The 15,017-nt window shown below is 42.3% G+C and overlaps 1 protein-coding gene across 3 annotated transcripts in view; it reads right to left on the bottom strand.

The window, feature by feature from the left end:
* negr1 (neuronal growth regulator 1) overlaps positions 1-15,017 on the bottom strand; it is a 190,829-nt gene that overhangs the window by 56,422 nt on the left and 119,390 nt on the right. For all 3 annotated transcript variants that reach the window (XM_050055376.1, XM_050055374.1, XM_050055373.1), the window contains exon 6: positions 10,353-10,501. In XM_050055376.1, coding sequence (XP_049911333.1) covers positions 10,353-10,501 — 149 coding nt within the window. The remainder of the gene's footprint in view (positions 1-10,352; positions 10,502-15,017) is intronic.

The following is a 15,017-nucleotide window of genomic DNA, read 5'->3' on the forward strand; positions in this document are numbered from 1 at the left end:
CACTCAGAGTTTAGCTCATCACTAGCATAATGAGGAGCTAACACCAAAGCTGTGATTTTAGGACTCTAGACTCAGACACTGTGCGATATGTGAGGAGTGTTCGGAGATACATGTTGCGAGCTAGTAAAACCAAAGATCCAAAAGGAGCATGCAGCAAAAAGGCAAAAATGTGTTGAACATTTCGATTTGTAGAGTATTTGTGCCAAAAGCCAGCACCTCATGAATTACATGCTGAGTCAATAATATTGATCGTAATCCTATCAAAACCCCTCACACAGAATATGGCCATCTTTGTGCTATAGTGAAGTATAAATCTCACTTAGTACCCCTTAAAGGAAAAGGTAGGAGGAGGATGCTCCAAAGATACTTCTGATTCCCTTCACTGCTCCATTTGAGTGCATTATTCTTCATGCAGGGAGACGCTTCTTGTGTAAACTCTTTAGCTATTCTGTCATAGTTTTTCCTCACTGATCCCTCAATGATGATGATGGAGTAGTCGGTGTTAAAGACTGTGTTAGTATGTGAGCCAGCAAATTAGTTATTCATCCTATGTCCTTTTTAATGCTGTCCAGAGAGTGTATCATCCTGTGAGCATCCACTGGGCTCAGTCATCCAGGGATGAGCATTCCTAGCAGTGCATCTGGCCTCCTACAGGAGTCAGTGAGGGTGGGTGGGTATAAAGTCCACTGCCCGCTGGGCTGCAGGATGAACACTCGGCTACAGCGCCAAACATTTCCTCATCGCAGTGCGACGGGAAAATGTTAATGGCTTTTCTGATTGCCTAAATATGGAAATTCAGACATTCAAATGATAGGTAAATGGCGCAACACTGTAAGGGTGCTTTTGGGGGGAAAATAAAGGACACCGCAACCTCGCCATGTTGAATTTATTCTGCATATTTTGATGTGTGGCTATTTGAAAACTGAAACACCTAAAAGCTATGTCAAAATACTCTATTGTGTTCATCTTAAAAAGTCTTGAAACACAATCAGGAAAAAAAGCAATGAGTATTGCCGGGATCCAGCTGGGTTTATGAGCAATGTAGACAAATAAACAGAAGAAAAAGCAATTTTACCCAAAGATGAAAACAACTTGCTAAAACATGCCTTCCAATCCCCACATGGCTTCAGCATTATTTCTCTGCATTTTAAGCTGCAATCACACACACACACACACACACACACACACACACACACACACACACACACACACACACACACACACACACACACACAACACACACACACACACACACACACACACACACACACACACACACACACACACACACACACACACACACACATTTTCGGGTTTCACCTTTAGCACCCATTTTCCTGCATCTCTGCTCCATGACTCAGGTACAATCACACGGTGTGGGAACAAACAACATCATCAACAACAATGGCAGATGAGGAGACATGTCGAAATGACACCTACACATGTGGTGATTGATAAGCGTGACAAACGAACACGACGTTCATTAACCAAGTAGCCAGCAGTGTCTCTCTTGCCTGAGGGAGGCTGAGCAGTGACGGAGAGAAGGAGGGAGAGAGGGGGGAGAGACAGAGAGAGGGAGAGAGTAACTCTTTTTCTTCCCCATCAGTCTCTTCCGATTACTGCTCGGGGAGGGGAGGAGGGGAGAGGAGAAAGGAGGAAATGAAGGCAGAGGTATAGGCGGAGAAAATCTCCTCCAGGGCTAAGCCGAGGTGGGCTGGGGGATAAGAGCTTGACCAATTAAGCTGGAGGACTCCTCAGAAAATTGGAGTGAACAGCCTCAGTCTTTTCATCGAAGTTCACTTCCATCTAGCACATGAAATGGGAAGTTGAAATAGGGACTGCCAGCTTGGTGATTGTTATACTTCAGCTGAAATCATGAGGTGTGCGAGTGTGTATATATAGTACTGTATATGTGTACACTCGAGAAGAGACTGTCAGAAACAGAACCTGCAGATGCTTTGGCACATTTAAAAAAAATAAATATTTTTTTCTTTATCCTCTTACTCAGCAAGAATACCCCGGAAACTTGCATTAAAGAATAAAGGCTATATAGAGTGTCTGTTTGGCCTGACAACAGTCTACAGAAACTCAGATGCATGACTTATGGATGTCTCAGCAGGAGCCCCGGTTTGTGCCTCATGTATTACTGTTACATTCAAGTCACAGGTCTGAGCATTCAGTTTAATGAAAAATAAATACCCAGTAATCTTTGAAAAACCCAAAAGGTGTTTCAGCAGCACTCACTGTTGCTCTGAATGCCCTTGCCCTGCTATAAACACAAACTATTAACCCATTATTTTGTATGAAACTTTGTATGAAAACTTTGAGCCTTCTTCAAGATCAACAATCATACTGAGACACACGTACACTGATCTGTAATATGGGCCACACCTTTGTCATACACAGTCACACAGCTGACAGTGGTTAGATAGTCATGCCACAGCATTAGGCTTGAGCATAGCAACAATTTTGAGGCCGTCAATAAATCAATACCTTTAAACCAAATGTTCAGGATATTATTATCATCAGCTGTGTGACATAGGTCTGGTCCGTATAACAGATCAGTTCACCTGAGTCTCAATATGGTTGTTGATCTTGAAGAAGACCCAACATCATCAAAATAAAATAAATGCATATGTAAACAGAGTATGTCACTGATGATGCGCGCGATTAGTCGTCTAAAAGATTAAACGTCCGCCCCCTCGCTAGTTGGCACCAGAAATATTAGTTGGTTAAACCAATCAGTGTTTTATTCATGTACAAGGTGGCTTAACTGAGATGCAGCCGCCTGCCACTAGTGGGTGCTGCAGAGCCATCAGACAGCAGTCCCCCTCCCCGCGGTAATGCTTGAGTAGACTGGAGTTTTAAAACAGCATGGTGGGAAATTGGAGAGATGTCCTCTCACAAAACCAGCGCAGTTTGGACTTTGATCTAGAAAATGAAAACAATGTAGGCCGTGTAAGAAGAAACTGACATATAATCACTCGACTGGAGCAATGTGCAACCACATTGGTATCCTGCACGGAACAATGGCAGCTCCAGCTAGCGGTGCTAGCCACACTCCGACCAATTTGACATTGTTCACCCGGAGATGATGTGATCCCGCTCGGTCTGAGAAGATAACGCAGCTCATCACGACAATGACCTCGCAAGATTTGCTTCCACTTAACTTTGTTGAAGGTAATGGCTTTAGGAAGTTAATGGAATATGTTGTATGCTAAATTTTGATTGTTTTCTGAGTGTATTCCTTTTTTTTAGAGGACTAGTCTTAATTAAAATTTTTGTTAAGTCAACAGAGAAATTAGTCGCCAGGAACATCCCCACAGTAAACACTGTCAACGATAATTAAGTCTCAATGTCCTCAAATGAGACGATAATAAAATCCCTATTACCTTAAACGTGACAACAGTAAAATAAACAAGTTTTAACCATAAAATGTGATCAGGTTTTGTTCACTTTTGTGTCGGGATCGGCTGCAGACTGACTTGCCATCTTGTTTTTACATAGATTAGTGAATTGTGCTCTTACTGCCACTAGACTGCACAAAAAAGTGTCCACAAACAAGGACAACAGGTCTGAATTAAGTAGAATGAAGCATAAGGTCAAGTTAACCCAAAATGTGAGGACACAGGGTCTCAAGAGGATAAACTTGCAAAGTGAGCAAGGAAATCTGCCATTTCTGGCTACCATCTTTGGATGAGGAAAACAATGCACAACATGGTTAAAAATACTTGTTTATTGTTGCAGTGGCTAGAATATGTTTTTATCCAAGAGTGTTTGAGGAGTCTGAAAATACACTCAGAGCAGCTGTAAGTGTCGTTAAACAGCCTTGAATGTAGTAGTAATACACAAGAGACACAAAGTGGGTCTCGCTCAGCAGTACAACTGTTAACGGGTAAAACAAAAATAACATTTTTTAATAGATTAATCATTAACTGAAGATTATGCTGATGAACAATTAACACAGAATGCAACACGCACATTCGCAATGCTCCGTGTGTTTGTGTTTTTGTTCAATGGCAGGCTGTATTCATTATCAACATTTCGTCACGGTGTGTTAATTCCAAGCATTTTACCCCTCCTGTCTGTAACGGTTTGGGGCTGTGGAAGCAGCAGGGCCTTTTTTTTTTTTCTTCCATTCTTTCCTCCTCTACTCTGATTTTGTGCCAGATTTCCACATAGTCCAAACAAAAAGAATATCATGTCTTTCAGGATAACTTTGTTTCAGTTAAGAGCAAATTTTATGTAGTTTACACAGATGCTCATGTTTAAATGCAGTCAGTCGTCGGTTTTTGCAAGCAAATCCGACTGAAATGCGCACGCTGTGGCGACTGCTGGAGTAATTCCTACACAAACATTTGCAAACAGCGCCAGCACTAATGGTACATAAACTTGTGGACATATGAATGAAACTACTATATATTGTAAATAATAACAGACCGGCTGACTGTAACATGTAGCCACAAACAACATACTATTGAGCTCTGTCTAATTCATGGCACTGACTATGATTTTAACTGCCATGTCAAATAAACCCAATGAGTAAATCAAAAAACAAATCAGCAGATAACCTACTGTGGCTCATGTCTGCCCTCACTCGCTCCTGCTTTTGTATGAAAATGGCATCCTTCTTTTTTATTCACTGCAGGTTGTTTGTTCCAGTGCTACTGCTTTGGTTTTGTACAATTCAAACTGACAAAAAAAACAATTACGCCATAATTTTCTCTGAAAGCTGATACCTGATTACTTTTCTGTTGTTACAGTGAAGCTATTGAGAGAAAACCCGTGTCTTGTGATTAAATCTAACTGACTGAAAATAAATCACAGCAGGAACTAGACCTGCGCAAGCTCTGGTTCAGTTGTAATCAATTAAATACAAATATTCCATTTGCGAACATATAGGGAGGCACAAAAACCCTCCCATGTTTATTTCTGATTATTTCTATGCCATTATTCAAGCCTATTATCGCATTCACTTCATTACACCTTTGTAACTTAACAACTGTTTAGAAGTACAGACAATTGTGACGAGTGATTTTCGACTGTATTATTTGTTCATTCACTGATGACACTGGGTATTGTGTTATTCAAAAAGCGATCAGGTATAAAAAGCTTTGTGCACCCACAAACACACACACACACACACACACACACACACACACATAAATACACGCACACACTACTCCAACAAGTAGTGACAAAGAGGTTGCTTTCTTTCTGCTCCAAAGAACCCAGTTTGTGTTTTACCACAGCTTTAAACACACAGCTTAAAGTGGTACTTAGCTGAAAGAGATCACAATCCCTGACTAATGGTTTAACAGCACAAAAACCCACATGGTCTAACACAACTGGCAGAAACTGAATCCCAACCAGCACAGCAGCACACAGTGAGGACACGGCCGTCCAACTCGTTTCAAAAAATGCAGAAATTAGTCAGAACCCACCGTGTCAACATGTGCACAAAGCCAGGCTGCAAATTCTGCTTTTCATCCTTGTTTTATTTGAAACGCAAACCAAACAAGCTGTCTTCCAGTGGCTGCTTTGGATGGAAGGCAAATGTGTTTACTTTCCCTGGGAGAAGGCTTTCCAGAGTCACAGTTCATCTCATCAGTGATAATGGCAAACCTTTTCCTGGACTGATTTAAAGTGACGCTGTTAGGTTAAAACAAAAAGGATTTACGCCGCTGAAGGATAAGCGCCCCTCAACTTCAGCATCTTGACGGGAGACTAATGAAACTGAGCCCTGAATGTTTTTCCATTTATATTTAATCTTTGTTTACCCAGTGGCTTTATTTGAATGGGGATAACCCTCACTTGACTTCACTTGTCACTGGACCTCATAGTGTAATAGAAACATCCAAAGAAACTACTGTATACATACATAAATACTCAATTCCTCCACCGCAAACCACCCACATTGTGTTCCCACTTAAAATTCTTCTCGATGTATGATGCTCTATCAAATATGCATGCCCCTTTTCCCCCTTCCCATCTTGCTCATCAATAGCTATCGACTGGTTCTAAAATAGCAATCCAAAGTCACCCGTGGTGAAATCTAACCTCTGGGTTTTGTTATTTGCGTCGACGTACCGGTGAGAGTGCGCTGCGGCGATTGCTTGCCATTTCTCATTAAGAGCGACAGCAGAATTGGCCTCTCTTCCATAAGTGGAGATCATGAGAGAGGAAGGGAGGGAGAGGAGATGCCGTGTGTGTGAGAGAAAGTGGATGATAGAGAGGAAGAATGAGAGACGGGATGGTGGTGGTGGGGGGGGGGCGACGACAAAGGAATGAGAGAGTAAGAGAGTGAGATAAGAGAATCAGAGAGACAAAGCCACGATAGAGAGACAGACAAAGAGATAAAGAGAGGGAATGGAGGAGAGAGAAGTTGGGGGTGGCAGCACAGGAAGCTGCCTCCTCTGACTATTCTGAGGGTTTCTTTGCAGCTCTGCCTTTGAGGCCTCGCTAGTGTCACATTAAGATCATCCATTTGAGGATCTGAGACAAGCCTTTGATGTTCTTTGTGCATACACAAACAGGAGAGTGGAGAGCTCCTTTGACAATTGCCAACTCTACAGAAATATCTTTTTGTATTCTGAGTCTCTGGCCTGCTAGGGACAATGTTATCATCAGAGGGTGCAGCGCAAACTGGTGAATAATTTAATTCACCTGTTCATATTTCATCACTGAATACATTAAATGGAATTTTTCTTTTTTTCCACCCACAGTCGCTCTAAAACGTTGGTGAAAAACATGTTCCCCAACTCCTTGCTGTCACTGCTTTTTTTCGATGGTGGACAAAATAACTGAAATGGCTCACCGAGACGGCTCGGAGAAAAAAAAAGTGGAGTGCTCTTGAACAAGTTCGTGAATGTGTGTAGACGGATATTGTAACATTCTTAGAGGGAAAGTGTCTTGTTCTTTCAACAATGAAAGTGGTTGAAAGCCACTTCCCATAGAGATTCACAGATGAGTACATGCAGTGGGTGAAGTAACTGTGGACTGCAGACTAGAATTTGAAAAGGAAAAAGAAAATAAAAAAAGCGGAGAGGAGTTCCTCTTTTGAAATATGGGAAAATTATGATGTAACCCTGACTGTGCACCAGGATCCAGAAAGCTTTGTATTTCTTTGCTGTTAATTGACCTGTTGACAGACCTTGACTGTTAAGCACTAGAATGGGAATAAGCCTAAGGGCATTTTAAAGGTGCTTTCATTCTTTCTGATAATTTGAGCTTCAATCAGCCATTGAAATCACCAGTAAGCCCTGTAATAGACCGACCACTTGTCCAAGCCAGTGTGTATACTGCCTCTTGTTCCAGTCAGCGGACCTTGTGACTGTTGAGATGGCTGCAAGTCTAAAACTACTGTGTTTTTTAGCAGTTGGCAGCTATTGTTTGGAGGCTTTTTAAACTCAAACCCATCAAAATGATTCAAAGACAGTTTTCTAACACCACACAACCTTTCTCAGTCCTCATGGGTGAACATAGGTCACCTCATTCAGTGGCTTCTGCCTTTGTGTGATTGCTTCTTTATCAAGCTTTTCAGATTAACTGATCCCACAGTTACTTGCTTTGTTAAGGTCATAATGTACAATTTTGCTTGGGCTCTATCATAAAGGTTTTCATCTAGTTGTACTGCACATGTGATGACGGCCTTCTCTACTGTTGGCCTGGGTAAAGAGTTCACCGTCATGTGCCTCCTCAAATACATATGAAGTAGAGATGAACAGATTTGAATTTACTTGGGCAGTTTCTGATTTTTTAAAAGTCTAACCTGCTGATCCCAATTTTGGCTGATTTCAATTTCTTTCTTCCCTTGTAAGAACGCTAATTGACAGCAAAACAAAACAGGGGTGTAGCAATACAGGTATTTGTATTGATCCGTTCAGTAGGAGGCTTTCGGTTCGGTATGCATTACTATTCTATTACATTTGGAAAAAAAATACACAGCTTGAGTCGTGTTTACTGTAATGTTCTCAGTGCCACCGAGCTCAACGAGGCCGCCCACACTATGAACACACAACATGTCGTCTGCCCCCCCCCCCCCCCCCCCCCCCCCCCCCCCAGCCCCCCACCTCCAAACCAGAATACTCTACTCCAGTGAGACACACTGGGAGGCAGCTATGCTAAGCTAGCTCATTGCAATATGGTTAGTAACGCCACTATCAGATCGGAAATAGATGATCCTCCGATAACCAATAGGTCTGGCGTCAGCAGACACTTTGGTTTCGCTGTTTATTATGAGGACGATGGCAAGAGAGCAGTGGATTTAAAAAAAAAGAAGGTATGTATCATCTGCAACACGACAGCAGTTATATCAGTGGGATTACTTCAAACATGGCAACTTACTTACGTCAACATAACTCCAGTGAGTATGTATTTTTACATTTTCACTGACTAGTGGATACTAGGTCAAGAACCCCTGAGGATCATGTTCCGCCAGGACAGCTATCATGGCGTCAGAAGTGCTAGATGGACAAGTTAGACTAATTTTAGTTGGCTCAAGGCCAAGTTAAATTTGGCAAAGCACCATTTAGGTAAGAGTATATGTGCCACCACCATCCTATATAAGCTGTGTCTCTCTCTGTTCACTTCATCACACATAGCTTCTGCATGTAGCCATTGTTGATCTGAGCTTGGGACAGATATGAGACTTGACTCTGTAGTGGAAAACACAGGCTTTACGAACATGCTTTATGTTATTGAGCGCCTGTACAATATTCCTTCAGGAGCCCATTTCAGCTAGACTGTTACAAAATAAAAGCCCAAATTATGATGTTAGTTAGTTAGATTGGAAAAATCTCTGGCATTTCAGAAACAGAACAGTTCTATCTGTATTTGTTTACAACAGCAACACGACATTTAATAGTTTGTAAGGAGCTGTTTTTGTTTTTCATGCTGCTAAGAGGACAGCCCAAAAGATGTATTACTCAGGTATAGCTCCATCATTGTTCAAAGTCAAAAACATCATACTCAATGATTTTTATCATACTTTTTTTGCTGTAACTAAGACATACTGAACTGTGACACTACTGTGACGTATCGAACCGAATTCTTCTTGAAAACCACTGGCAACTTGGCTTGGTGAGTGTCTCATTAAGCATCCAGAAATATCTAAGTGAAAATAAATGTTCATAACTATTAGAAAACCTTGTTCAAAAACAGCTTATTTGGCTGCTCAAACCAATTCTCAGTATTGTGGGGGTGTAATTAGAACACGCTTGACTGACAGCTCCCTTTCAGCTCAGCTTTAACATTTTATTTTCCTTTCAGTCACTAGTGTTAAAACATTTTACTGCCTTGGAATAAACTAACGTTACCAAATCTATCTAATGGACCCCACTTGGTAAAAGCTGACTTGTAAACTAAGTTACCACAGTCACCACCACCATGACCAGTGCATCTCTAATATTCAGTCCAACAGCCCCCACCAGGAGCGTATAATGTGGCCAGAGGGTCATATTATCTGTCCAAGATCTCCCCCCTCTGTGCAGACACCCTGACCAACTAGAAGAAGTTCCCAGTGCAGTGACATGGACATTATCCTTCACTGGCCTCCCACCAGTGAACACAGCTACTTGTGTTTGCTGGATGCTCCACCGAGCTGGAGGTTCGGCTGCCCAGGGATTCAGCCTGGGTCTCTGCCATGGTAGACCAGTGTTTGTGCCTGTTGTTGTGGAAACTTTTGCTGTCTTAGTTTCTGGGTGTTTAGCAAACAATCTGTTTTTTTTTTTTCCAGTATCTCAATTTATGCAAAACGCTTCTTTAACTATGTTAAATAATTCTGCAGTCTAATACTGATGCACCAGCAGCTTGGCCTCTGATTATTTGGCCTCTTCGGGTCTCTGTTAGATGCCTCATGGCGTCTTGAAAACTATGAAAGGGCTGATTCTCAGACCTCTTTAAAATCTGAGTCATACTGCTACTTGGCATTCAACTTAGCACTGGTGACCTGTGTAGCTGCCTTTGTAATTGCGATGCTGTAACCTCAAAGCTAGATTTCTTTCTCAGGTGGTGTTTTTGTCCAGTACACATGCAGATGTAGAATTTAAAAGCAGATGCACAACAACAAACACCCACGCTCACACCCACATACAGATTTCACAACCATAACAAACAATCAACGTTCACAAAACTGATGACTTGGAAGTAAGAAACCACTTCTGCTGGTTATGTATGGGCACCCAGTTGCAGCACTGGGTTTGACTTTACCTTTTATCCTATATCAAGGATGCTGCAGCCAAAATGAAAACACATCTGAGGGCACAAACCCCCACTGACATCCACGACACTCCCTCAGCCCTCTCACTCCTCACCACTCCAGTTAGCCACAAGCAGATAGAATGACAACTTACGAATGAGAGGCACACTGGCATTAGCCGTCCCTAGCTTGTTGGAGGCGACACATGTGTAGTTCCCATAACGATCCTCTGTCATGTTGTTCACTGTGAGGACTGATCTGGAGCTGAGGCTCTTGATGTCGATGCCTTGACCCTTGATAATCCTGAAAACAGAGCACAAGCACAACAAATGAAGCTTTTCTTTCTCAGCCACACACAAAAGTGTCGGGGGGGAGGCGGCAGGAGTCAAGGATGGTACAAATGTTTGTCATCCTTTAGTAGATCCTCAGATTGTACAGTACTTCATCACCCTCTTCAACAGATCTATTTATCCCTTGGCCTGTCACGTCTGCCTTGGAGAAATGCCGTGAAGGACTGGGAAGGGAGAGAAATGACCCAGAGATGAACCAGCTGGGTGTCACTTGACACGTTGTTCATCGTTGTGTTGCAGGTGCAGGGGGATTACAATAAATTCTATTCCAGTTGTGCCAGGCATCTGCTCGGTGAAATTGACAAATGTTAAATTGTTTACTTTGGTGCTGGTGATGATCTTTAACAGCCTGTAGAGATTAAAATTCACTCTATAACGGCATATGCTGCGCATCCTGATTGTGAGATTACTGTAGATATTAAAGCTGAGTTTGTTTTCATCAGTTTCTGTCACTGCTACTGTTTCACATTTGGCATTACAAACCCGTAAAAAACCTCCAGAGAGGGAACATGTTTCTATCTTGGCCTTGCTGTGGCCCCCCATGATCTTGGCTCGAGTCTCTCTGAGAGGCACTCTGAGCTGAAACACTATGTGTGACCTTATGTCCAGCAAATATCCGCAAATCTGTTGTTCCCTCTCCCACGGCGACCTCCTCAAATGTTAGCTGAACATTCACTGATAATCTCTGCGGGAGTCTCGTCTCGTCGCTAGTTCAACATCAAACTACTCAATGCTCCCCTCTGTCATAGTGAAAGAACCCCCCCACACACACACACACACACACACACACACCACCCCTCTACCCCTGCATACGCACACATAAACACTCACCCACTTCCATTCAAGAATGAAAGCAGCGACACATCTAGAGAAAGATTGGGTTGTCAAAACTGTCACACTACTTCCGATAGAGACAAACTGGCAGAAGCACTACACTGATGGTATGGCTGCATCAACACAGAGCCAAAATAAGAAGTAGCCTTCATTCCCTGTGCACAGTAAATGATGCCTGGATCCAGACCTTTGAACTGACTGACTTGACTGAGGCCCTGTCTACACCTCTACAGATATTTTTGTAAACTGATATTTTCCTCCACGTTTTTTGGCTCTGGTCTACACACAGTTTGAGGTCACTGGCACAGAGCTTTTGTATCCATGTGGACATGAAAAATGGAGTATGCGAGAAACGTGAAACGCCATCTCCTCGATTTGCGCATGCCCATTGCTGCTTTGTGCAATGACCATGCGTCTGACACAATTACAACAACGGTCTGAAGACTACTTTACACTAAGAGTTAGTACTGCTGCACCATTTCATGGACGAATGGAGGCATCTGCTGCACCCAGTGTCATTTGCGCCACCTCATTGTCTGTTGTTTAAAGTCCACTACAAGTTTGGGATCATCAGGACTGATTGAACCAGAAGCTGGTGGGACAATGTTGAGATTGGGATAGTTGTTGAGGACTAGAAGGACCCTTTGCATGCCCAGAGCATCACATGAATCACTGAGTGAGGTGCTTTGTCCTTATATCAGAGGGTAATCAATGATGATGTGATCTCCAGTATATGTGTTGAGAAAGATAACCTAGCTTGTACTCTTTGCTACCGATAATGGGAGACAGTGGACAGCTCTCCAGGGCGAGCGGTTGGTTGTTTTTGCGTTGTAGTGTGTACGTAGATATTTCGTAAAATGAAGGCTGTGTGGACAGAAATGTCTGTATAAGTGGAGATAGGGCCTGATTTGTCTGGCATCATGACATTAAACAGCAGTTTCATGGTTGATGAACAATCAGGCGCTGTGGGGGGAGTAATGATTAACCAATCAGCACCATGGGAGGGACTAACCCTGTTGTCAAGTCTTGTCAAGCTGTATGCCGAAACCAATGAGGAGCATAACAACAATGGTGCCTGTTCTAGATGAGACAGACACTGTTATCGAGGGTACTCTAAATCGACATGTTTCCTCAATATCACCCGACACTGTTGTTTGTTTTTACTTCACTCCACTCCTAAAACCCGCCAAACCAGCATGTTGGCTTGACTGCGCATAAGTGTGGCCTTAAATTGATTCAGGGGGATATGTTGGCCTCCAGTGATTGGTTTGGGAAAATCAAATCCACCTCCCCCCAGGGAAATCGGTTAGAGTGGAGGCAATGTCAGACTGAAGATGGAAATGGAGTGTAACAAGTTGACAATTCCGTCTGATATCAGACCAAAAGGAGCAATAAAGAAGTCAGTGCTGATGTTGTGCAGAGGCTATATGCTCTGTGCTTAAGTCCCTCTAATAATGTCCTTTTCAGGATGAGGAGTGACTGAAGAAATCACCATTTAGCCATGTAAGAAGTCACAAAAAGAACAAGTCCTTGAATTAAGTAAAGACTAGAATCATGCCAACTTGCCTCCTTAGCAATTTGAATAAATTGAATCCACCCCATAATTACAATTAGCACAGTGTGAGCTGATGATTGAAATTGTGCTCACCAGGAGTGGGTAAATGATGGGTAATGGGGGTAATTTGGTTTTTAAATTCAAGAACTGACACTTGAATCTAGACTGATTGATGTATGTGCCGCGACTGATTTAAGCCAGTTGCCAGCAAACATTTTATTAGGGTGCAAGGTGAGGACAAGGCACAAGTGACTCCTGCAGGAGCATTTATGTGGGCTCTCCCCAGAGGACGCACGAATGGCAGAACAAACAAATGCACCGTCTCTGGGAAAAAGCAAAGAAATGAAAACCATACTTTTCCTATCACACGTTCACGCTTGTCTGCAAACAAGTGCGACCTAATAACTGTTGTGTCAGCAAAAGATTCTTGTTCAAAGTCCAACGTTATCCAACTTCATTCTATCTTTACAAACCCTGCGACCTTCAGTGAAAACATTAATTATGAGCAATAAATAGCATTTGTTTACTGTATATACTGTATCAAAGGTGTCAAACTCATTTCAGTTCACAGGGCACATACAGCCAAGTTTGATCTTAAGTGGGCCATAACACCACTGCATAATGACCTATAAATAACAGCTCTCCAAGATTTCCCCCTCTATTAGTCATCAGATAAACAGATGATTAACAGCCTGAGATGTCTTTAGAAAAAAGTGCAATTTCAACAATATGACTCAGTTTTTACACATTCAGTCGACTACGCACTGTCAATACATGTACATTATTCCATATATTTCTACTCGTGTGGTAAAGCTGGCATCACTACGCCAAACTAAAGTGGACATTACTGAGGAAGCAGGTTAAGTTATTCCCCTGCCTTACAAACCATTTACAAATCTAAAGTTTTGTCAGTGCCTGAGCAGTAGGGTTCTCTAAATATTGTTTTATGATGGAAGTCTGATACAGATTATTTTGTACTGAAACTACTGACTGACAATATCTTGCACAATGTCAGGGTGGAAAGCCTGTGAAGCAGCATTTTACACGAAGTACTCACTGTTTACCTTGCTCTTGAATAGGGATGCACCGATCCGATATCTGGATCGAATATCGGCCCTGATATCATCAAAATAGATATCTGGATCGAATATCGGCCCTGATATCATCAAAATAGATTGATCGAGTATCGGAAAATGCAACCTATACCTGAGGCGATCCTTTCCCTTTACATCTATTGCAACGCGAGCTACGTTATACCTCATGGAGTGAAGGAGAGAATCTGCTGTGTGGAAGTGTTTCACACTATTTCAACTGCTGTTGCACAATTGTTTATTTTTGTTAAAAATAAATAGTTCATCATTGCATTAATCTGTTTCATCTTGTTTCATTTTATCTTAGGAAAGAACTGTGTAGTCATCAATGCCTGATGCCTCTAGTCTTTTCTGTTCTACATGTAAAGGTATATAGCTTTTTAGGTCAACCATGGTAGTGGATCGGTATCGGGTATCGTCTGATACTCAAAGCCACCGCATCGGGATCGGTATGGAAACTGAAGGAGCTAGATCAGTGCATCTCTACTCTTGAAAGCTGAGACCTCTTAGCTTCACTAGTGTATTAATATTAGGTGTGCAAAGTCATCCTGTGGGCCGGACCGAACCCTTTTCTGGCCTGAGATCCATATGTTTGACACCCCTGGTATGTATGCTTCTGTCACAGGTTGGTTGGGTTATATTGCATCAGGACAATTCAGATTTTGTTAACCTCAACTAAAAACAATATGCTAGGCTTTCCAAGGATTGGTCAAATTCCATGGCCCTTACTAGATGCAGTGTGGTGATGTATCCACTTCAAAATAACGTGAGCTCACACACTTCAACTGTATCCATTCATAATTACACTGGTGGAGTAACAACAAATATCTACTGGATGCAGCTGCATCACAGCTGCTGGAGATGACCTCTTGCCATTGTAGTTGGTGTGCTGATGTCTACCTGACGTGTAACTGAAGCACCACGCTCGTAGTTCTCTGCTCCCATATCTTTGTGTGCTGTCTCACATCTCTGAAGTATGAAATTCACTT

The sequence above is a fragment of the Epinephelus moara genome, chromosome 10 (genome assembly GCF_006386435.1).
Source record: "Epinephelus moara isolate mb chromosome 10, YSFRI_EMoa_1.0, whole genome shotgun sequence".
Taxonomy (NCBI): Eukaryota; Metazoa; Chordata; class Actinopteri; order Perciformes; family Serranidae; genus Epinephelus; species Epinephelus moara.